This window comes from Ursus arctos, chromosome X (assembly GCF_023065955.2).
Source record: "Ursus arctos isolate Adak ecotype North America chromosome X, UrsArc2.0, whole genome shotgun sequence".
Taxonomy (NCBI): Eukaryota; Metazoa; Chordata; class Mammalia; order Carnivora; family Ursidae; genus Ursus; species Ursus arctos.
In genome coordinates this window covers 90,130,854-90,154,668 of record NC_079873.1, presented here as the reverse complement: position 1 = coordinate 90,154,668, position 23,815 = coordinate 90,130,854, and the positions used below count along the sequence as shown (strand labels likewise).

At 38.1% G+C, this 23,815-nt stretch overlaps 1 protein-coding gene across 2 annotated transcripts in view; it reads left to right on the top strand.

Moving 5' to 3' along the window:
• Positions 1–23,815, top strand: part of LRCH2 (leucine rich repeats and calponin homology domain containing 2) — a 108,692-nt gene that overhangs the window by 12,351 nt on the left and 72,526 nt on the right. For both annotated transcript variants that reach the window (XM_026478860.4, XM_026478858.4), the window contains exon 2: positions 19,238–19,382. In XM_026478860.4, the coding sequence (XP_026334645.1) occupies positions 19,238–19,382 (145 nt within the window). The remainder of the gene's footprint in view (positions 1–19,237; positions 19,383–23,815) is intronic.

Sequence of the window (23,815 nt, the reverse complement as noted above, 5' to 3'; positions counted from 1 at the left end):
CCATTTTCTTTTTTTTTTTTTAGATTTTTATTTATTTATTTATTAGAGACAGCCAGCGAGAGAGGGAACACAGCAGGGGAGTGGGAGAGGAAGAAGCAGGCTTCCAGCGGAGGAGCCTGATGTGGGGCTCGATCCCGGAACGCCGGGATCACGCCCTGAGCCGAAGGCAGACACTTAACCAGTGCGCTACCCAGGCGCCCCTCTTGGTCCATTTTCTAATTGGCTTGTTTTTTCATTACTGAGTTCTAAGAGTTTTTATTTTTTTAATTCTGTACCTAAAACCCTTATCAGATATATGGTTTGCAAATATTTCCTTCCTATTCTGTGGATTCTCTACTTTAAAACACAAAATTTTGAAATTTTGATGAAGGCCATTTTATCTATTTTTTCTTATGTTGCTTGTGGTTTTGGTGCCATATCGAAGAAACTGTTGCTTAACCCGGGTTATGAAGATTAACCCTTATGTTTTGTTTTGAATTTTATAGTTTTAGCTTTTACATTTAGGTGTACTGTCCATTTTTAGTTTTTTTGTGTATGGTGTGAGATCAGGGTCCAACTTTATTCTTTTGCATGTGGATATTCAGTTGTTTCAGCACCATTTCTTGAAAATATTTCTTTCCTCATCCACTTGTCTTGTCACCCTTGTCAAACATCAGTTGACCATAAATGTAAATGTTTATTTCTGGACTCTCAATTCTATTCCATTGATCTATATTTCTCTTCATATATATGTGTGTGTGTCTGTATATATATTTCTATTCTTATCCTCGTACTTGACTTCTGTAGCTGTGTAGTAAGCTGTGTATAAAGTTTTATAGTCAGGAGGTGTGAGTCTTCCAACGTTGTTCTTTTTCAAGATTGCTTTGGCTATTCTGAGACCCTTGCATTCTTGTATGAATTTTAGGATCAGCCTGTCAATTTCTTCAGAAAATGCAAGTTGGGATTTTGATAGGGATTTTGTTGAATTTGTAGATCAATTTGGGGGAGTTTTACCATCTTAATAATATTAAGTTGTCCATCCTATGAATAATGGATGTCTTTTTATTTATTTATAGCTTTAATTTCTTTCAACATTTTGTAGCTTTCCTAAATTTTTATTTTTTGATAGTATTGTAAGTGAAATTTTTTTTCTTTTTGAAAGTATACTTGACATACAATGTTATTATTTTTTATTTAAATTAAATTAGCCAACATATAGTACATCAGTTTCTGATGTAGTGTTCAGTGATTCATCATTTGTGTATAACACCCAGTGCTCATAACATCATGTGCCCTCCTTAATGCCCATCACCCAGTTACCCCTTCCCCCCACCTACCTCCCCTTCCACAACCCTCAGTTTGTTTCGCAGAGTCAAGAGTCTCTCATGGTTTGTCTCCCTCTCTGATTTCTTCCCATTTCTTATATTCCACATATGGGTGAAGGCATATGATAATTGTTTTTCTGATTGATTTATTTCTCTTAGCATAATACCCTCCAGTTCCATCCACATCAATGTAAGATGTACAATTTTAGTTTCAATTGTACAGTGTACTGATTTGACATTCATATATATTATGAAATGATTACCATGATGTCTAGTTATGATCTGTCACCATACAAAGCTATTATAGTACTATTGACTATATTCCCTATGCTGTACTTTACTTCCCTGTGACTTATTTATTTTATAACTGGAAGTTTGTACCTCTTAATTCCCTTCACCTATTTTGCCCATCCCTCCCCCAACCACCAATTCGTTCTCTGTATTTACGAGTCTGTTTCTGTTTGCATTCTTTGTTCTTTTGTTTTTTAGATTCCAAATATAAGTGAAATCACAAGGTATTTATCTTTTTCTGTCTGTTTTATTTCACTTAGCATAATATCCTCATGTCCATTCATGTTGTTTCAAATGGCAAGATTTTTTTTAATGGCTGAGTAATATGGAATTTTTTTTTCCTTTTTCCTTTTTTTTTTTTTTTTTAAAGATTTTATTTATTTATTTGACAGAGAGAGACAGCCAGCGAGAGAGGGAACACAAGGAGGGGGAGTGGGAGAGGAAGAAGCAGGCTCCCAGTGGAGAAGCCTGATGCGGGTCTCAATCCCAGAATGCAGGGATCACTCCCTGAGCCGAAGGCAGACGCTTAACGGCTGAGCCACCCAGGCGCCCCAGGAAATTCTTTTCTTAATTTCATCTTGGAGATGTTCATTGCTAGTGTATAGAAATATAATTGATTTTTATATGTTGACCTTTTATCTTGCAACCTTGCTGAACTAGTGTCTTCATTCTAATAGTTTTTAATGGTTCATTAGGATTTTCTGTATACAAGATCATGTCGTCTGCAAATAGAGATGCTTTACTTCTTCCTTTTGAATCTGGATGCCTTTTATTTCTATTTCTTACTTAATTGTCCTGGCTAGTACAATGTTGAGTAGATGTGGTAAGAGTGGACATTCTTACTTGTTCCTGAATTTGGGAGGAATACATTGACTCTTTCACCATTAAATATGATGTTAGCTCTGGTTTTTTTTTTTTCACCATTAAATGTGATGTTAGCTCTGGTTTTTTTCATAGATGCCCTTTATTAAGTTGAAGAAATCCCTTTTTAAACCACTTTTTGGAAAATTTTTTTTGTCACAAGAGGGTATTGGATTTTGTCAGATGCTTTTTCTGTGTCTTTTGAGATGATCACATGGGTTTTGTCCTTTATTGCATTAATATGGTATGCTTACATTGATTGTTTTTTGGATATTATATCCCCCTTGCATTCCTGGCCTATCTGCTCTTCAAGTTAGTCTTATACTGCCCCCAAACTCTACATACCAACCTACCAAACTACATGCTGCTCCTTGACAGTATCATGCGCTTCCTTGTCTCCACGTTTTTACCCCCAATTGTTTATGTCCTTCTCCTTCTTGTCTACCTTGTGAATTCCTCTTCATCTTTTGTGTCCCAGATCAGGTCTTTATTTGTTTCCCTGTCCTCATCCTCCACATATAGTTATTACTCTATACCTCTATTATAGCAGGTGTGATCCTTTGTTGCAATTAATATATTTCCTCTGTTGTAGCATTTACCATCAATTTAATAACTTTTCTGGAAAAAATACTTACACAATAAGCACATTCATGGATTTCAGGGGTGTTAACATTAGAATAAAATGTGCATTGTACAATAAAAGAAATACGGTATTGTTTACCTTTCTCTTTTTATTGATTTTGGAGTTATTGGAATGTAGTTACTTTGTTGCCACTCCAGCACTTAGTAGAGAGTGGTAGGTGTTTAACACATTTGTTCAGTTAAGCCTGCTCCTTACCCTAGGTGCATTTTCAGGTCTCTCCACAATTTGCCTAGTTCCTTTTCCTCTATATTTCCCACTACTCATGTATGTACCCTGTTCTCCAGTCAGATTGGATTTCTCATTGTCTCCCTGATTTTTGTCTTCATTGCTTTATTTTTATTTAAAAAAAGGAAAAAGCTATTAGAAAAAAGAAGTTTATTATTGCTTCATAAGCAGAGATATGATTATTAAACTTGAACTGTTGCTGATTAGCTATAGTTTTTTTTTTTTTTTAAAGAATTTTATTTATTTATTTGACAGTGAGAGAGATAGTCAGTGAGAGAGGGAACACAAGCAGGGGGAGTGGGAGAGGATGAAGCAGGCTCCCAGCAGAGGGACCCAATGCGGGGCTCAATCCCAGGACTCTGGGATCATGCCCTGAGCCGAAGGCAGACGCTTAACGACTGAGCCACCCAGGCGCCCCTAGCTATAGTTTTTTTTAAAGTTTATTTATTTGGGGTGCCTGGGTGGCTCAGTCGGTTAAGCGTCTGCCTTCAGCTCGGGTCATGATCCTGGGGTCCGGGGATCGAGTCCTGCATTGGGCTCCCTGCTCGGCGGGGAGCCTTCTTCTCCCTCTGCCCTTCACCCTGATTGTGCTATCTCTCGCTCTCATGCACGCTCTCTCTCTCAAATAAATAAAAAAAATCTTAAAAAAAGTTTATTAATTTATTTGTTTAGTAATCTCTATACCCAGTGTGGGGTTTAAACTTGCGACCCTGCAATAAAGAGTCATGCACTTCTGACTGAGCCAGCCAGGTATCCCCCCCTTTTTTAAAGTTTATAGATTTTGTATATTGTTATATTGTACCATTGGATATGTTTTTATTTTAGAATAGTTGACTGCTTTTATTTATTTATTTATTTATTTATTTATTTATTTATTTATTTTTTAGTAGGCTCTGTGCCCAACCTGGGACTTGAACTCATAACCCCGAGAGCAGGAGTTGCATGTTCTACCAACTGAGTCAGCCATGTGCTCTGCAGAATAGTTGACTGCTTTTAAATATTCAGGTTAACTAATAAGATTGGTTTTTGAGTAATGTTTATAACATTAAATAATATGTTTGGCATTGAAAATATTAAATTATAAAATGTTTTGAGGATTAATATGTTGGTTTAACAAATTGTGATTTGAAAATTATATTTACAGATGAAGTCCAGGAAAAATTGGGAGATGAATGCACATTTTGTGATTAGGTTTAGCAGTTTTCTTGGTAGTATAGCTCTAAATTGTTTAAAATTGTATTTTTACATGTCTTGGTCTAGTTTTCTTATTACATTAGTCTGCTGTCTTCCATTTGCTTTAGGCAGAGCTAGGATCTACTAATTCCGAGTTGCAAAGTTTTTCATCCTCAGTAGGATCAGAGCCTAAAGGTCCTCATAAACAACTCTTTATATGTTCACAGCTTCTCTTGTAAAAAGTCTCATCACCTCATGGCTGAATTTTCTCAACATTTATCTATTTAATGTTGCCATAAAAGTCTTCCCGTTATAGTCTATTGTATAATCTTCTTCCAAATTGTTCTTCCTGAGTCTTCCTTATGCCACTCACTGTTCCACTGAAGAAAAATATTTTATAACATGATTTTTTAGGACTGCCTAATAGTCTGTTGTATGAATGTACCATATTTTATTTAACCATTTTTCTACTGTTAGATATTTAAGTCACTATTTAATATGAGTATATAGCCAGGTGCAATTGTATTCTTGGCTTTAAATTGCTTCCCCCAGGATGCCTGGGTGGCTCAGTCAGTTAAGCATCTGACTCTTGATTTCAGCTTAGGTCATGGTCCCAGGGTTGGAAGATAGAGCCCTGCACTGGGCTTTGCACAGGGCTTGGAGCCTGCTTCAGATTCTCTCTCTCCTCCTCCTCCCCATAAGTGCTCTCTTTCTTTCTCTCTCTCTAAATACATACATACATACAGAAATTGCCTCCCCCAAGAGGAATTTTAACTCTTTGAGGGCAGATACAGAAATTCCCTGTAGTGTTTGGTTCAGTGTTGTGCCTCTCTGCAATGGTTGATAGTGAATGCTTGTCAAATTTCTGAATTTAAAATTATGGGAAGGAACATGACATGGTATATTCTTTTATACACTGACTTCTTGTTCTATTTGACTATAAACTAGTGGAATGGCTTTGCTATGGTACCTTGGTGATTTGCATATTTCCACATAAGTCTGCATAGGCCAGGCTCAACCACAGTCTGACCCAAATCTTGGGGGAAGACTCTATGATTCTCCCTGGTACACAGCAAAATAGACAGATGACATGAGGTCATTTCTTATCTACCTCCCTATCATGTGGGAGGCTGCTGCAAGACGGTTTATTATTTTCTTCTCTCATCCTGGGAAGACATGGGACATTTGGGTATAGCTGTGAGTATAAAATTGCAAAGCTGCAATCTAGAGTTGACTCCTCAAAAACAGAGCAACACACTGTGCATATTGTCTGTCATTTGGTCCCTCCCTCCAGTTTGGTTTTGTTCTGTAGGACTGCAGACACAGGGAACTGATACCATACTGATCGTGCTTTCTCTGTTAGTAATAAACTATCTGAATCCATTTGGTCTTACTGGTAGCTGCCAGTGTGCTGCTCTGTAGGGGCTGCTTAACCACTTAACACAAATTAATGGAGTTTTCTTTGGCCTGGTTTGTGGAATTTGCCATTACTTTGTAATTAGTTTACTATGACTTGCTTTTAATTTCAGCATCCAATATTTAGTGCTTTGTTGTTAAACAGCTCAAGTAAGGATGATCCTTGCTCTCTAAATGCGGTATTTTTTTTTTTAAGGAGCACAGTATACTGCCTGTAAAATTCATCATAATCTGGATTCATGAAAGATGAAGCAGTTAGTTTTATTTAGCGTGGTAGCTTTCTCTCAGGGTTCGGTTTTGTTTTGTTTTTAACCCTCCTCAAGGACTACATTTTTTAAGTAAGCTCTATGCCCAATGTGGGGCTCAAAATCAACACTCCAAGATCAGGAGTTGCATGCTGTACCAACTGAGCCAGCCAGGCGACCCCCCTCCCACTTTTTTTAAGGACTACTTCTGTTTTGGAGTCCATAGCCTACTAGGATTATCCTGGGGAGTCAGTTTGATGCAGACTGCTCTCATACTACATTAGATTTTCTTTTCTCATGCAGTAGGAAGCTACTAAGGTGTCTTAATTAAGGCAAATAAAAAGTATACTGTATAAACAGATCCACTTGATTTTCATTGGCTAGTTGATCTTGACCTAGGCAGGAGGAGCATCGATGTCATACTAATTATGCATCAATTCATATGTCTTGGAGATGGTGAAGATGATGTTTTGCCATTACTTACTTCACTAACCAGACTTATTATAACAATTTAGATTTTACAGTTTTTGGGTTTTGCTTTAAGAAAATAATTTACATGAAATCATGATTTTGACGTCAAAAGTTTCGTACTTTTCTGGTAATTTTCATTTTAAAAATTATGACATAGAGTAGAGTGTCAATATAACATGACTCATCATAGTGATAGGTGTTTGGTAGCAGGTTGTGGTAGCAGGACCTAGTTGTGTCCCATGAAAAAGAAAATGATTATATGTAATACTACCTTACCAAGTCTGTAACTGTCTGCACATACCATTTTTATGAGTGAAATGTGTATGGTTAGAATTCAGTTTACCTTGTGAAATATAATACCTTTAAAATAGTATAATATTGTGTTTTTCTTATAACAGAAGCCATACTTGCTTATTGTAAAAAACTTGGAAAATAAAAGCATACAGAAGAAAATACAAAATACTCCTCATTCCACCAACCTTGAGTAAATATTAACATTTTGGTGTATTTCCTTCATACTCCCACATTCATCATCTTTATATGTGTATGAATGAATCTATAAAGTGTACTTTCTTTTGTATTTTTTAAATTTTATTTATTTACTTTTAAGATTTTATTCCTTTGAGAGAGAGAGGGCGCACAAGCATGGGAAGAGGGAGAAGCAGCCTCCTTGCTGAGCTGGGAGCCAGCCATGGGGCTCTATCCTAGGACCCTGAGATCATGACCTGAGCCAAAGGCAGACGCTTAACCATCTGAGCCACCCCGGTGCCCCTCTAAAAGTGTACGTTTGTTTTAAAGGCATATGTTTATTTTTTTAAATTTTATTCATTAATTTTATTTATTTATTAATTAGAGAGAGAGGCAGGCAGAGGCAGAGGGAGAAGCAGACTCCCCACGGAGCAGCAAGCCCGTTGTGGGACTCAATTCCAGGACCCTGGGGTCATGACTTGAGCTGAAGGCAGACAGACTCTTAACCGACTGAGCCACCCAGGCACCCTAAAAATGTGTGTTTTTAAAGGAAACAATTGGCTCATACTGTGTGTATAGTTTGATATTTAAAATGTTCTAGTTACTGGGGCACCTGGGTAGCTCAGGCAGTTATGTCTGTCTCTTGATTTCAGTTCAGGTTTTGACCTCAGGGTGGTGAGGTCAAGCCCTGTGCTGGACTCTGCGCTGGGGGTGGAGCCTACTTAAAAAAATAGTTCTAGTTATTGTCCAATGAGCATTCTTATGTTCGTATTAAGGAATCAAATCTTTAATAGCATTTTTAAAGGCTGCAAGATATTCCATTTTAAGGATATACTTTATTTTATCTAGCCTTTACCTATTGCTGGGCATTTAAGTTGTTTTTAATTTTCTACTGTTTTAAATAATCCTTAAATGTATGTAATTTCTTATTTGTTTTCAAAAATTGCTAGAGATAGATTTCTTGAATCAGTGGGTATGAACATTTTTCAGGAGCTTGATTCATATTGTCAAATTGCTTTCTAGAAAGGTTACCTCATTTTGAAATCCCATCAGTGGTGTATGGAAGTGTCTTGCCAACACAGCAATACCTTTAAAAATTTTTAAATTTGGTGAGCGAGTTATGGTATTTTACTCTTTGCATTTCTTTTGATTGACGGTGAGGTTGAACACATTTTCATGTACATCTTGGTCTTTGATAATTTTTATTTTTGAATCTGTTTATGTCCTTGGTGCAGGTTTTACCTGTGAGTTGTTGGTATCATTTTGCTTTTTTTTTTTTTTTTTTTTTAAAGAATTTATTTATTTATTCGACAGAGATAGAGACAGCCAGCGAGAGAGGGAACACAAGCAGGGGGAGTGGGAGAGGAAGAAGCAGGCTCATAGCGAAGGAGCCTGATGTGGGGCTCGATCCCATAACGCCAGGATCACGCCCTAAGCCGAAGGCAGACGCTTAACCGCTGTGCCACCCAGGCACCCCTCATTTTGCTTTTTGACAGACCGTAGTTTTCCTTTCTTTTTATGTCGCTAAATCTGGAAATCTTTTCATTTGTGAATTATTCCTTTATTGAAGGCTTTGAAAGTCCTTCCCCATTCTAATATTAAGTGACTATTCACTAAAATGTCTTTCTAGTTTTTTACGGTTCATTTTTGTTTATTGCTTTCCTCCATCTGGAATTTATTTTAGTAAAAGTTATGTGATGAGGATCTAACATTTGTCTTTTGAAAATAAAAGTTTTCCAAGAACGGTGTAATAAATAATACTGCATGGATTCATAATGCCAAATTTATAGTATAATAAGTCTTATAAGGGTTGAAGTGTAGTGTTGTTTTTAAGTATTGCTTTGATGTTTGAATGTCATTGCACGGTTAATTAGTCATTATTTCTTGGCGAAACTAAAACACTTTGCAGAATTCCCTACAGATAACTGCATAGAGCTGCCCCCTCCTTTTTTTTTTTTTTTTTTTTAAATAAAGTCCTAGCCTTCCACGTGGCTTAATAGTTGTATGACTCACAGTCCTTTTCTCACTGAGCATGCATGTAATCTGCCCTCTGGTTAGCAGCTGTGGTTTCTTTCTCCTTGCAGCATCTGTTTTTGTTTGCACCCTTGCTTCTCAAAGTGCCTGTGCTCAAAAAGAGCTTTCCAGTATTGGTAGCTGTAGGCCAGTGAGGTCTGCTTGTTATTGTTTCTCATAATAGTTGGCTTTAAAGCACTTTTCCTTCATTTTTTTTCAACTATCTACTGACCCTTTTTTTCTCTCTACTGTACTTATGGTTAATATTTTAACTCACCATGGAGTAGCTCAGAAGTTCTGTTATCCATCTGTCTTACTCATGCAACAAGGCTTCAGAGTTATAGATGGACTTTTCATTATCTTGTTCTGAATGACAGCACAACACCCTTCTAGGGAATACTGAATCAAGAAATCACCTGTCTTTGCAGAGGGCATCTGTTGAAAGCAGATGCCAGAGCCATGGGGTTGTCATTTCCCATCAGGCTCCAACATCAGAGTCTCTAATACTTCAAAGACACTCTCCGTTCTTGCATCAACAAACAGCTGTGGTGCCTCCTGTTTTTTGTTGCTTTTATATCTAGTTCTGACATTTCTTTTAGATGGAAAAATAGATAAGGAAGCATTAGTATTTGAGAGCATATTAATATGATTTTACTGTAAATGCTTACATTTGAGTAATATCAGTTACTAAAGAGCACAGAAAATTTAATTTCTAAAATTGAAATTTTTATATTAGGAAATATGCTTTTGAGTTGGTTGGTTTTTTTTTTTTTTAAGATTTTATTTATTTATTTGACAGAGATAGAGACAGCCAGCGAGAGAGGGAACACAAGCAGGGGGAGTGGGAGAGAAAGAAGCAGGCTCATACTGGAGGAGCCTGACGTGGGGCTCGATCCCATAACGCTGGGATCACGCCCTGAGCCGAAGGCAGACACTTAACGACTGTGCCACCCAGGCGCCCCTGAGTTGGTTGGTTTTATCCACTCTCTAAAGACATATAATTCTGGTATATATTTTCCATGTCATAAGAACTGAATATAATAATCAATTTCTCTCATTTTATACCTTTATGAATATATATATATATCATTATGTGCAAGTTGATAATTTTCCCTTCATTTCTATTGCTTACGTCTAGGGATTTTAGGTTGTTGTAGAATATTTACTCATTTCTGATAGCTCTGAGATAGTGAAGAATAGTAATTGATTCTGGCAATGTTTCATAGGTAGTAATTAGTAGAATCAGAATACAGTTCAGATCCAGTTTACTGCTCATCTGCTAAAAACAGTTACCCTTCCTTTTTCATTCCATCAGTCTTTGTGTGAACTTCACGATATACCCCAAGGATGATGCAGTATTGGTGCCACCACGACAGCTTTGTAAAAATTACAATTTTAGTAGAACTAAGTGGGGGTAATTATTTTTGCAGTTTCTTTCACTGAAGTGTTATTATCTAAGCAGATTGTATTTGGTGCTAGAGTGAAACAATAATTGGGATTGCTTAGGGTTGGTGTCTGAGTGGGCTTTTTATGTACCTTAATGCCTGCTACCTAATTCATAGTGCTTAATAGCATTTTGTTTGAATAAATGAGTCCAGTCAGAATGCTGCCCAAGAAATAAGGAGAATGGGGCTTAGAAGGTGAAGATCAGGATTTGCCTGCCTCTATCACAGACAATAAGTATAGGACTACAGAGAATGTGACCATTAAGGTAATTATTTTACCTCGTATATTCTCTGTAGTGAGGCTGCAACTTCTAATCCCTGCTTGATAAGGAATGTACATGGTACTATTGGGAGATAATTTTCCACGGGCTTCGTGTTTCTGCACATCTTGCGAATGAGGCACTAACTACTCTTTGTTCAGGACTGACTTTTGGATGAATAAGAGTTTCTCTCTGCAGAGCAAAGGACAGTCATGCTTACTGTCTAGTAAACTAAAGATAATGTTTCCCTTTGAACAATGTGCATGCTGGCTTATTGTCTATTATAAAAGATTTGGGTTCCCCTACCTTAGAGTTCATCTCCTATAATGCGATGTACTATGTGGGTAAGCATTCATCTGTACCCATCTGTGTTACCCCTGTGGGATTTGGAAGGCAAGGGGAACTGATAAAAATATGCTGCTTATGCCACTTGCTATGCTGTGAGTAATAAAGTCCTTTGTCTCTCATGCAGGAATCTCAGGCCTTCTGCTAGCATCCATACAACTGTATTAGGCTAACTTGTTGGCTTACAAGTGGGTATAGTCTCAGATATTTCAGAGTCTTTGGCAGGTACTCAGGACAGTGGTTTTGCCTATAAGATGTTACTTCCCTTTTGAAGAAACTTGTTTAATTTTCTTTAGTCCTTGTTTATTGAATGGGTTAAAAATACAGAAAAATTAATAAGAGTCCACTCTTTAAGGAGCCAGAAAAGCTATGTGTTGGTCCAGACCAAACAGTTCTGAATTGGTAAATTAGGAACAGCTGAGAGCTTTAAATGGTGTTCATTATTTCTTAATTGAAAATTGGACTTGAAGTAAGGTTTGTGTTCTGCTTTGTATTGCAAGAAGCAACCTAAGATATGAATGTGGCAAGGAGACTGAGAATCTCTCTGACCCTGCTTTGTGATTCCAGTGGAACAAAATATTTGAAATCTGGGACAGGAAGTCACAATAGTGTGTTGGAGGAGTGGAAAAGCACACATAGAACATGGGCTTTGAAATAACATCTCAGTTTGGAACCGTGGTGCTGTCAGTTATTACTAGTTTTTTAACATTGGGCATGCTATTCAGTCTGTCTTTGATTCATATATATAATGTGGAATAATAGCTACTTCATAAGGGTGTTATGAGGATTAGACATAATTATGCAAAGCCTATAGCATTATGATCTAGCATATGTGATGTGTGTGGGGTGGGGCAGAGAGAGACAGACAGAAATAGAAATAGTCACCCCAGTTCCACTTAGGTTATTGTTGTGAATTTAGAGTTCTAATTTCAGATTACTTCTCTACTTAACCTTCATGTTTGTTTGTTTGTTTTTTAAAGAGTTTATTTATTTATTTGACAGAGAGAGACAGCGAGAGAGGGAACACAAGCAAGGGGAGTGTGAGAGGGAGAAGCACAGGAAGCCTGATGTGGGGCTCGATCCCAACCTGAGCCGAAGGCAGATGCTTAACGGCTGAGCCACCCAGGCGCCCTTTAACCTTCCTGTTTGTTTTTTAAAAAAATTTTTTATTAAGTAAACTTTACCCCCAGTGTGGAGCTTGAACTCACGACTCTGAGATCAAGAGTCATATGCTCTACTCACCGAACCAGCCAGGTGCCTGCCCCTCATGTTTCTTTAAGCAGAAAATTCATTTTTTTTTTCAAAGATTTTTTAAATTCATTTGAGAGAGAGAGAGAGCACAAACAGGAGGAGAGGCAGAGGAAGAAGGAGAAGCAGACTCCTCGCTGAGCTGGGAGCCCAACGTTGGGCTCCATCCCAGGACCCCAGGATCATGACCTCAGCTGAAGGCATACACCTAACCATCTGAGCCACCCAGGCGCCCCAAGCAGAAAATTCTATGACGATATCTCTGTTACTGATGAGGATGTGTTCCAGCAGCACACTTCATTATTAGAAATTTTTTCAGAGGTAGAAATATGTCAGATTTCCAAACATTATCTATGATTTTTTTTTTAATAAGAGGGACTATAGCAATCTATGTCATTAAATATCACCTAAAGAAGACTCATGCATCTTAGTTTAAGTTACAACAATTTGTGACAAAAACGGTGCACTCTTTGTACATGGAATAAAATAAAACTATAATTAGTGTAATTAATACAGTGCAAAAGTATAATTTCTGAAAGTCATTGTCTATACCTACCTAGGCAGAAATGCTAGCCAGTGGGCCAGGAATTGCACTGGGTGGCATATGGACCCATTTATGGCTCTTATGGCTGCAGCTTGGGAGGCAGCAAATATATTTCCATTCCATCTGACTCCTCTCCTTCCTTTCCCTAGCTTCCTTGACCTCTGAAGCTCAAGAGTGATACAGAACATAATTTAGATCAGATTATTTAAAATGATCTATTAACATCTTTAAAAGCCTCCTAGCAGTTTCACAAGGAGAGTTTTGAAGGAAGGCAGGAAACAGTACACAGCAGTCTGTCTGCTGTTGAGTTGTTGCCAATACTGCTTGATATGATTTATGATTAAAACCAAGACAAAAGAAAAATAATTCAGTGATTATAAAGGTGCTTATCGCTAAGGATACTAATTAACTGAGATGTAACCTTACTGCTTAAGAGGAAAAAAATACACAGCTATTTAATTTAAAAAACTTTGCAGGCATTCTCTCATTGATTCTGATAAACTGTTTTTACAAGAAGTGTGTTAGTTCCCTGTGTCTGCTCTAACAAATTACCATAAACTTGGTGGTTTAAAACAACAGAAGTTTATTTTTTTTACAGTTCTGGAGACCAGAATATGAAATGAGCTTTATGGGGCTAAAATCAAGTTTCAGCAGCGCTGTTTGCCCTCCAGAGGCTCTATGGGAGAACTCTTTGCTTGCCTCTTGCAGCTTCTGGCAACTGCTGGCATTCTTGGCTGCATCACACTCCAGTGTCTCCTCAGTCTTCACCATGGCCTTTTCCTCAGTGTGTCTGTCTAATCTCCCTCTGCCCTCCTGTTGTAAGGATGTGTGTGATAGCAGTTAGAGCCCACCTGGATCATTCAGGATTATCTCCTCAACGCAAGATTCTTAATTATATCTGCACAATTTCATCATATAAGCCAACATTCACAGGAATTAGGACCTGATATCTTTGAGGGCCACCATTCAACTCACTTCAGGAAGATAAGGAACAAATTTTTGTTTTCTCTTTTTGTGTGTGTGGGAAAGGTGAAACATCTTTATAATTGTGTTTTCCCAAGTCCTGCTTGTCCCCAAAGAAGGCAGGCTTTAAGGCTGTTGTGAAATGAATGTTCCCATAAGGAATAAATTTTTAAAAAAATTTTATTTATTTATTCGACAGAGATAGAGACAGCCAGCGAGAGAGGGAACACAAGCAGGGGGAGTGGGAGAGGAAGAAGCAGGCTCACAGCGGAGGAGCCTGATGTGGGACTCGATCCCATAACGCCAGGATTACGCCCTGAGCCAAAGGCAGACGCTTAACCGCTGTACCACCCAGGTGCCCCGCCCATAAGGAATAAATTAACAGTTTGTTTTGTCATCTTTAGATGGAACCATATTAAATGCAATACCAATTTGCATGTTTTTCTTGAGTATAATATGTTTGTTATCAGTCCTATTATTCTCGTTGCCCTAGTGTACTTGTTAATTAAATGGTTTTTAATGTAAAAATTACTTTTTGGTTTCATTGTACATCACAAGATAAAAAATTTAAAAGTTTAAATTTTATCCATTACATCTATATAGAAGTTAATTTTCACTTTTTTGAAGGAAAATATGAGATACTGTTAGTGTGAGATATTTTAAGAAATTAGGATACAGAACGTTTTGTGTTATTCCCTGTCTTTCTTTCCATGGTTGTATTTTTCTTTTGGCAGTGTTAATTCTGTTTCTCCAATTCTTAGAAAGGATGTTTATACAAATTTAAAATCTGAAAAATCCTAGAACAAGATTTCCTTAATTAAGGGCTTTATAATAGCTTGAGTTTTAATTTTGAGTTTATTATGCTTTATTTGATTTTACTCAATTAAGTTAGAATAATAATTAATTGTAATTTTAAGTGGTGTTTACTAAGTAAATATATTAGCTCATCCAGAAAATAGTTTATTATTGCAAATTTAATTAAATTCCTTAAGGAAACTCATTGTATTACTTGGTAATTTAACTAAATAATCTTTTTTTTAGAGGGGAAAGAACATAAAGCCTCAACAATAATATGTAAGTTACTAAAATAATGTGTTCATAGTATTTAAATTATTTTATTAAAATCACTTATTAATAGTGATATTTTGGCTTTTTTATATTGTCAAGAAATAAATTGTACACTCGTTTTATTTCTGTTTGGGGCTAAAGTTATGCATCACACGAACAATTAGCTTGTGTGCTGATACAACATAAGAATAGGATTATGATTGCTTTTACCTTGTAACTGAATAAATAGTAATTTGGATTTTTTCCCCATTACTGCTTTAAACACTCTTTATATGGTTATTGTGCTTTCTCTTGACCATTATTTTCAGTCTTCTCTGTTTGCTTTTCCCCCCTCTACTCAGCTTGTAAATATTGGCTGTCCCAGTGGCCCATTCTTGAACTCTTTCCAACTCAGTACTCTGATGTTAGGTGATGTCTTCCATTTCTATGATTTTATAGTACTAACCATATTCCCACAACTTTCAATTTTATATATCCCTCCCAGACCTCATTTCTGGGATCTATACTCATCTGACTAACCCGTCCATTGGCTCTCTTTCAGATATCTCACATTATACAAATAGAAAAGTGAATCTTTGATTCTAAACCTCTGCTTCAAAAAACAACATAAAACTCCCACCAGCAACAGCAACAAAAACAAAAATCTTGTTCTACCCCCACCTCTTTTATTAAGTAGCCTCTTACTTATCCCACATAGATGGTCACTTGCCCATCTCTGTAAGTACTAATACCAAAATAATTCAAATTCTATCTAATTTTCTTATCCTTATTCTTGCAATCTTAATTTAAGCTACCATCATCTATCTCTAGGACCACTGTATTATCTATGGGTCTATAATGCTAGATATTATACAGCATAATGAACTGGGCATTATTTTGTTTTTAGGGTTTCAGATTAATTGTAAACGGTAATTTTCAACTGCTAGGATTCTGAAGTTATAAGAGTAAGAGGTAAAATCCTAAATGTAAAAGACACATCTTAACCTTAAAAAAATAGTGATTTAATCTTTCCTCCTCAGTAGAACTGCATGATGCTTGGGTGTCCAGAGGAGGTAAACCAGGATATTGAGAAACTTCTGTTTCAAGTTCAGATTTTGGTTTCCAGTAATTCTCTTTGTCCTTTTGTTTAGTCATTCAGAATCCTATAGTGGTAGGAAGAACAATCCAAATTAATTCTCAAATAATCATAACTAATGTTTTCTTTTGCCTATTATAAAATTTTACATTAGGTGAGTGTGTGTTTACACGCACACACAAACATATATTAATACTTGTATATTAATATTCTGAATAGGGAATTTATTATATTGCTAAATAAATAGATCTCATCCCTCAGAGTGAGGAAGTTAAACATTGGTAGGAGGCTGTTCTTATGAGGGCAGAACACATGCTGAATGATGTGTGGTGGATTAAGGTACACCATAGATGTTCTTCCTGACAGAGATAAATAATATTCTTAGTTTTTAACCAAATAAGTGTAATGAAATTAATGTAAGCAAAGTATATTTCTATGATGAGGTAGCAGTGATTCTCAACAGGTTATAGAGGGGTTTGAACCCCAGGGGACATTTTTTGGCTGCCATGATTAGAGCATTTTAATGGCATCTGGTGGGTAAATGCCAGGGATGCTGCTAAATATCCTACAGTACCAAGGATAGCCCCACGCAACAAATCATCACAGAGCCCAAAAGGTCAATGGTGCTTCAGTTAAGAAACTCTTTTAGGTTATTTTATTCAACCTGTCAGATACTTGTTGTCCTAAGTATTTTTCAAAATTTCATTTAACTAACCTTTAAAAGAGATACACTGTTGGTGGGAATGCAAGTTGGTACAGCCACTCTGGAAAACAGTGTGGAGGTCCCTTAAAAAGGTAAAAATTGAGCTACCCTATGATCCAGCCATTGCACTACTGGGTATTTACCCCAAAGATACAGACGTAGTGAAGAGAAGGGCCATATGCACCCCAATGTTCATAGCAGCATTGTCCACAATAGCTAAATTGTGGAAGGAGCTGAGATGCCCTTCAACAGATGACTGGATTAAGAAGATGTGGTCCATATAGACAATGGAATATTACTCAGCCATCAGAAAGAACGATTACTCAAAATTTGCAGCAATGTGGACGGGACTGGAGGAGATTATGCTAAGTGAAATAAGTCAAGCAGAGAAAGACAATTATCATATGGTTTCACTCATTTATGGAACATAAGAGATAGGAAGATCAGTAGGAGAAGGAAGGGAAGAATGAAGAGGGGGTAAACAGAAGGGGGAATGAACCATGAGAGACTGTGGACTCTGGGAAACAAACTGAGGGCTTCAGAGGGGAGGGGGATGGGGGATTGGGATAAGCCGGTGATGGGTATTAAGGAAGGCACATATTGCATGGTGCACTGTTATATGCAAATAATGAATCATGGAACATTGCATCAAAAAGTGGGGATGTACTGTATGGTGACTAATATAACAAAGATTATTTAAAAAAAAAGAAAAGAAATAAAAAAAATAAAAGAGGTATAATGGTTATAATAATTCCATGATACTATTTTTGTGAAAACTGAAATGAATGGAAGTATATTTGTGTGTACTTGGAATAATTTAGAGGAGGAAGGAATCGAGAATGAATACCAGGTTTCTGGCTTGCACAGTTCAACAGGAGGATGTTGGTGACATTATCTGAGATAAGAGAAACAGATGTGTGGAAGAAGATCTTCAGTTCAGATTTTACAGAATTTGTACAGATTTTGTAGAATTTGAGGTGCCTGAGAGATATCAAGAGAAGTTCTGCAGATCAGAACATAGGTGTTCAGACATAGCTCTAATTTGAAATCTTTTGGTTTATAAATATAATTTAGCCCTGGTATTGGATGAAATCACCCACTAAAGTGTATATCTTAAGGAAAGGGTACCTTGTCACAGCTCTTAGGACAATGACATTCACAATACAGGTAGGGGAAAATCTAGCAAGAGACTAAGAAGTAGCCAGAGAGATAATAAGTGATGCAGAAGTGTAATCTTCCAAGCCAAGAGAAGGGAAGTGTTTCCAGGTAGATGAGTCGTTATTGATACGGAGGCTGTTGGTGACCTAGGTGGGCATGAAAGTGAGTAGAAACCCAATTACAGTGCGTTGAGAAGTCCATGGTAAGTAAGAAATTTAATTATGTTGTAGGTTTATGTAAGTTTGGCTGTGAAGGAGGAAGAGGTAGAGGGGGATGTGGGATCTGAGGAGGATTTTTTGTGTTTTTGAAAAGATGAGAGAGGATTCTTCTTTGTTATTTTATTTTTTATTTTTTAAAAGATTTTATTTATTTATTTGAGAGAGAGAGCAAGAGAGAGAGAGCGAGTGGGATGAGGGGTGAGGGGCCAACGGAGAAGCAGGCTCTCCACTGAGTAGGGAGTCAGATGCAGGGCTTGATCCCTGGACTCCGGGATCATGACCTTAGCCGAAGGCAGACACTTAACTAATTGAGCCACCCAGGCGCCCCTCTCTTTGTTATTTTAAAAGATAAATTCTAAAGATATTAAAGCATATCAAATACAATTTGTTAATAAACTAGCTTTAAATGAGTATATATATATATATACATATATATATATTTAGAGATTTTATTTATTTACTTGAGAGGGTGAGCAAGAGAGAGCACAAGCCAGGGGAGGGGCAGAGGGAGAGGGAGAAGCAGGCTCCCTGCTGAACAGGGAACCCAATGTGGGACTCGATCCCAGGACCCTAGGATCATGACCTAATCTGAAGGCAGACACTTAACCGACTGAGCTACCCAGGTGCCCTAAATGAGTATATTTCTATATGATTTTTTTGCCTGTATGGTCATGGTGGATAATATTTTATAATATATATTTGCAAAAGATTTTATTTATTTGAGAAAGAGAGAGAAAGAGCAGGGGGAGGAGCAGACTCTGGCTCTATCTCAGGACCCTGAGATCATGACCTGAGCTGAAATCAAGAGCTGGATGCTTAACTGGCTGGGTCACCCAGGTGCCCTAATATTTTATAATATTTTATGTATGTATGTATGTATGTATTTATGTATGTAAGCTCTATGCCCAATGTGGGGCTTGAATTCACAATACTGTGATCAAGAGTCAGATGCTCTACCAATGAGCCTGCCAGGTGCCCCATATTTTATATTTTAAATAGTTGCTTAGATGCTAAGTGATTCAGCAAGTATGAAAATAGTTCTGTTAATTATAATAGATACGGTATATGCTTGGTACTCAAATATTACTTTTCTTTTTCAGATCTTTCGAGAAATCGTTTTACAGAAATTCCTTCTGATGTCTGGTTATTTGCACCTCTTGAGACATTAAATTTATATCATAATTGCATCAAAACCATTCCTGAAGCCATTAAAAACCTGCAGATGTTGACATACCTTAACATTAGGTAAGGAAACTTTTTTTTTAGTAGATTTTGTTTTTTATTACAGTTCTAATCCTTTTTAGTAACAAAGGAATGTGTTTGGCTTGGCTTTGTAACCTATATTTATATCTTATTTGTATTTGTTATATGTTCACATTACTTTATAGGTGTTTGGTCTTGTTCTTGAGAGCTGTGCTTCTCATCCCAGCCTTTAATCTGCACAGGAGTCACCTGGGGATTAAAACACCTGATTACATAGCTCTGCCGTGGGGCCTGCATTTCTTTTTTTTTTTTTTTTTAATTTATTTATGTGACAGAGAGCCCGCAAGAGAGGGAACACAGCAGGGGGAGTGGGAGAGGAAGAAGCAGGCTCCCAGCGGAGGAGCCTGATGTGGGGCTCGATCCCAGAACGCTGGGATCACGCCCTGAGCCGAAGGCAGACGCTTAACCGCTGTGCCACCCAGGCGCCCCGGGGCCTGCATTTCTAACAATGCCCCATGGTAATGCCTGTGCCTGCTGGTCCTTATCACTTTGAGTAGCAAGGCTTTATTTAGATCAGAAATGTTTTACTGAAATCATAGCGCCACAATGCGGATTTATTTATTTATTTATTTATTTATTTATTTAATTTTTTTTATTTTTAAAGATTTTATTTATTTATTTGACAGATAGAGACAGCCAGTGAGAGAGGGAACACAAGCAGGGGGAGTGGAGAGGAAGAAGCAGGCTCCCAGCAGAGGAGCCTGATGTGGGGCTCGATCCCAGGACTCTGGGATCACGCCCTGAGCTGAAGGCAGACGCTTAACGACTGCGCCACCCAGGCGCCCCAGGATTTATTTATATATACATTTTCAGTTAAAGTGAAACATTATGAAGAAACAGTTCTTGAGCTATATTATTCACTCTTGTGAGTTCTCCTTGCTACTTTAAGGATGAATAGGTTGGGATGGAAGTGTTGGAATGTTAGGAAGTAGATGACAGTTGGGTTAGTACTTAATAGATGCTTACTATGTGCCAGACAATGTTTCAAATACCTTATCCATATTACCTCATCTCCTCTTCACAACAGCATTTTGAGAGGGGGTACTATTATTTTTTTAAAAGATTTTTAGGGATGCCTGGGTGGCTCAGTTGATTAAGTGTCTGCCTTTGGCTCAGATCATGATCCCAGGGTCCGGGGATCGAGTCCCGCACCGGGCTCCTTGCTCAGTGGGGAGTCTGCTTCTTCTTCTGCATGCCTCTCTCTCTCTCTCCGTGGCAAATAAATAAAATCTTCAAAAAGAGGGAAGATTTTATTTATTTTAGAGAGAGAGAGAGGGAGCACGAGAGGGGGAGGGCAGAAGGAGAGGAGAAACAGACTCCCTCCTGAGCAGGGAGCCCGATGCAATGCAATGCGCTGCATTGTGGGGCTTGGACCCAGGACCCCGAGATCATGACCTGAGCTAAAGGCAGATGCTTAACCGACTGAGCCACCCAGACACCCCGAGAGAGGTACTATTATTATCCTTGCATTACAGGTGAGGCAGCTGAGGCACAGAGAGTACGTATATGCCCAAAGTCATATGTGTTGTGTGTGTGTGTGTGTGTGTGTGTGTGTGTGTACATACAGCAAGTGGTAGAGGGTAATAGCTGTATTACCCTCTACCTGTAGAACTCTGATTCTTAGCTATTACCCTCTATTTATAACAGTCAGCATTTGATAAGTATAAGAAAAAAATTGTCCTGTCAAATGAGTGACATTGAATGGAAACTGGTAAATTGTGACTTAGGCTTAGAATCATTTTCGGGACACCTGGTTGGCTCAGTTGGTGGAGTGTGTGACTCTTGATCTCTGGGTTGTGGGTTTGAGCCCCATGTTGGGTGTAGAGTACTTAAAAAAAAATAAAATGTTAAAAAAAAAAAAAGAATCAGGGGTGCGGTGGCTCAGTCAGTTGGGCATTTGTTTTCAGCTCAGGTCATGATCCCAGGGTCTTGGGATCAAGCCCAGGGCTCTCTGCTCAGCAGGGAGCCTGCTTCTTCCTCTGTCTGCAGCTCCTCCTGCTTGTGCTCCCTCCCTCCCTCTCTCTCTCTCAAATAAATTAATAGTCTTAAAAAAAAAAAAAAGAATCATTTTCTTGTTTTTTTGTTTTGTTGGTTTTTCTCTTTAGTTGTAAGGGATAATTTCTTCCCCCTCCTTAACAAAGTTACATGTCTAAATTCCCATACAGGGAGATGGTAAATATAATTAATGTGTATAAATAGTAATGCTTCTTTCTCACTGTGTGATACGTTAATCCTTCTATTTGTCTCCTCCAGTGGTGTCACCTGGCAGTACATAGTATTTTAACTGAATCTTTGTACCTTAAAATGTGTGAGAGGAAATTCCTTTCATAGATGTTAGTCATTTGGGTTGCTCTTTTCTCTAATATCTCCTTGGCCTGGCTTGGGAGAGGTTTTGAGTCAAGTGAGGCATTTTTAAGTTTTGTCTTTATTTTTGTTTCACTTTGTTGTCTTATGGAAAAAAGTGATTTGTCAAAAATTGAACTATATTCTGTATTAATAGAAATGTATGGTAATCTTAAAATAGTTTCACTAAAACTTTCTGATTCTTTCCTGTTTTGATCTTTATGTACTTTTAAAAAGAGTTTATTTATTTTGAGAGAGTGCGTGCATGCGCGAGTGTGCACGTGAGTGCGGGTGGGGGGGGCAGAGGGAGAAGCTGCCTCCCTCCTGAGCAGGGAGCCCAATGCCAGACTTGATCCCAGGACCCTGGGATCCTGACCTGAGCCGAAGGCAGACGCTTAACCGAATAAGCCACCCAGGCGCCCCTGAACAGTCTTTATTGAAATAACATTAGTCCTTGTTTCTGATTTCCTTTGTCTCTAAAACATGGCAAAAAAGTGAAAATTAATCACTTATTAGCTGTGTATAAAGAAATTCAATTCTGGAGAAAGCTGACTGTGCTAAATCAATGAACCTGCTTCTTAAAGTAAGAAAATAAGCCAATTTTTTTTTTTTCAGTAAGCTCTAGGCTCAACATGGGCTTGAACTCGTGACTCCCAGATCAAAAGTCACATGTTCTACGACTGAGCCAGCCACGTGCCCCCCCCCCATAGGCCAACTTTTAAACTTTTTTTGGTCTGAAGGAGATTAGAATGAATTTGTACGTGCCGTTATTTTTCCCACTTACTTTATTTTTTATTTTGGTGAAAATATCTTGAGAAACTTGTAGGATGGTTTTTTAGCTCTGTCTTTCTGTATAATACTCCCTTTTTCAGTAGAACTCTGCAGGAAGATCCTTGTGTGCTCCACCCTGGCCACTTTCCCAAGGGTCCTGTTTGATCCTGAAAGTGTCAAGAGTTGTAAGAAGCCCCTGGCATATTTGACATTCCAGCAGCCTGGCCATGATTGCTGGTCTAGGGGCATTGTCTTTTTTTTTTTAAGTCTGTGCCTTCTGATTAAAGCCAGTCTAGTGTTTCTGGATGTCCTCTGCAGGCATAACATGGGTAGTTGAAAGTTCTTGATGTTCTTCCTTGGGGTGACACTAGGTTTTTGTTGCTGTGCATGTTACACAAAATGTTAGGTATAGGTCTATAAATGCCACTTTGAGGGGTGCCTGGGTGGCTCAGTTGGTTAAGCGTCTGCCCTCTGCTTGGGTCATGATCCCAGGGTCCTGGGATTGAGCCCCGTTTCAGGCTCCCTGCTCAGCAGGAAGCCTGCTTCTCCCTCTCCCTCGGCCTGCCGCTCCCCTTGCTTGTGGTCTCTGTCAAATAAATAAAATCTTTAAAAAAAAAATGCCACTTAAAAAAACAGGAAAAATAACTTTTTAAATGAATACTTGATACTATGTAAATGTAATGGTATACTTTATATGTTTTGGTGGGGGGACTGTCTTAGTCTGTTTGGGCTGTTATGACAGAATACCATGTATTGGGTGCCTTATAAACAACAGAAACTTATTTTTCACATTTCTGGAGGCTGAGAAGTCCAAGATCAAGTCACTGGCAGATTTGGTGTCTGGTGGGGACCTGCTTCTTGGTTCATAGGCAGCCGTCTGCTAGCTGTCCTCACATGGTAGAGGGAGCAAGGGAGCTCTCTGAGGTATTTTTTACAAGGGCACTAAACCTGTTCATGAAGGGTCCACCATTATGACCTAATCACCTCCCAAAGGCCCCACTTCCAAGTATCATCACATTGGGGATTAGGTTTTAACATTAAAATTTTGGGGGGCACAAACATTGAGTCTGCAGCAGGGATCATTTGGTTCAGTCTGTATTGGTATGTAAATTTGACCCACAGTAGGTTGAGGGTAAGGACCCCAGAGTGATATTGCCCGGATTTGAATCTTGGCTCTCTTACATACCAGCTGTGTGACTTTGAGCAGTTTGCTTAATCTCTTTTTGACTGATTCTTCCTCTGTAAAATGGGCATCATGATATGCTCTATTTTCCTAAAGTAGGTTGTTGTGACGTTAATTC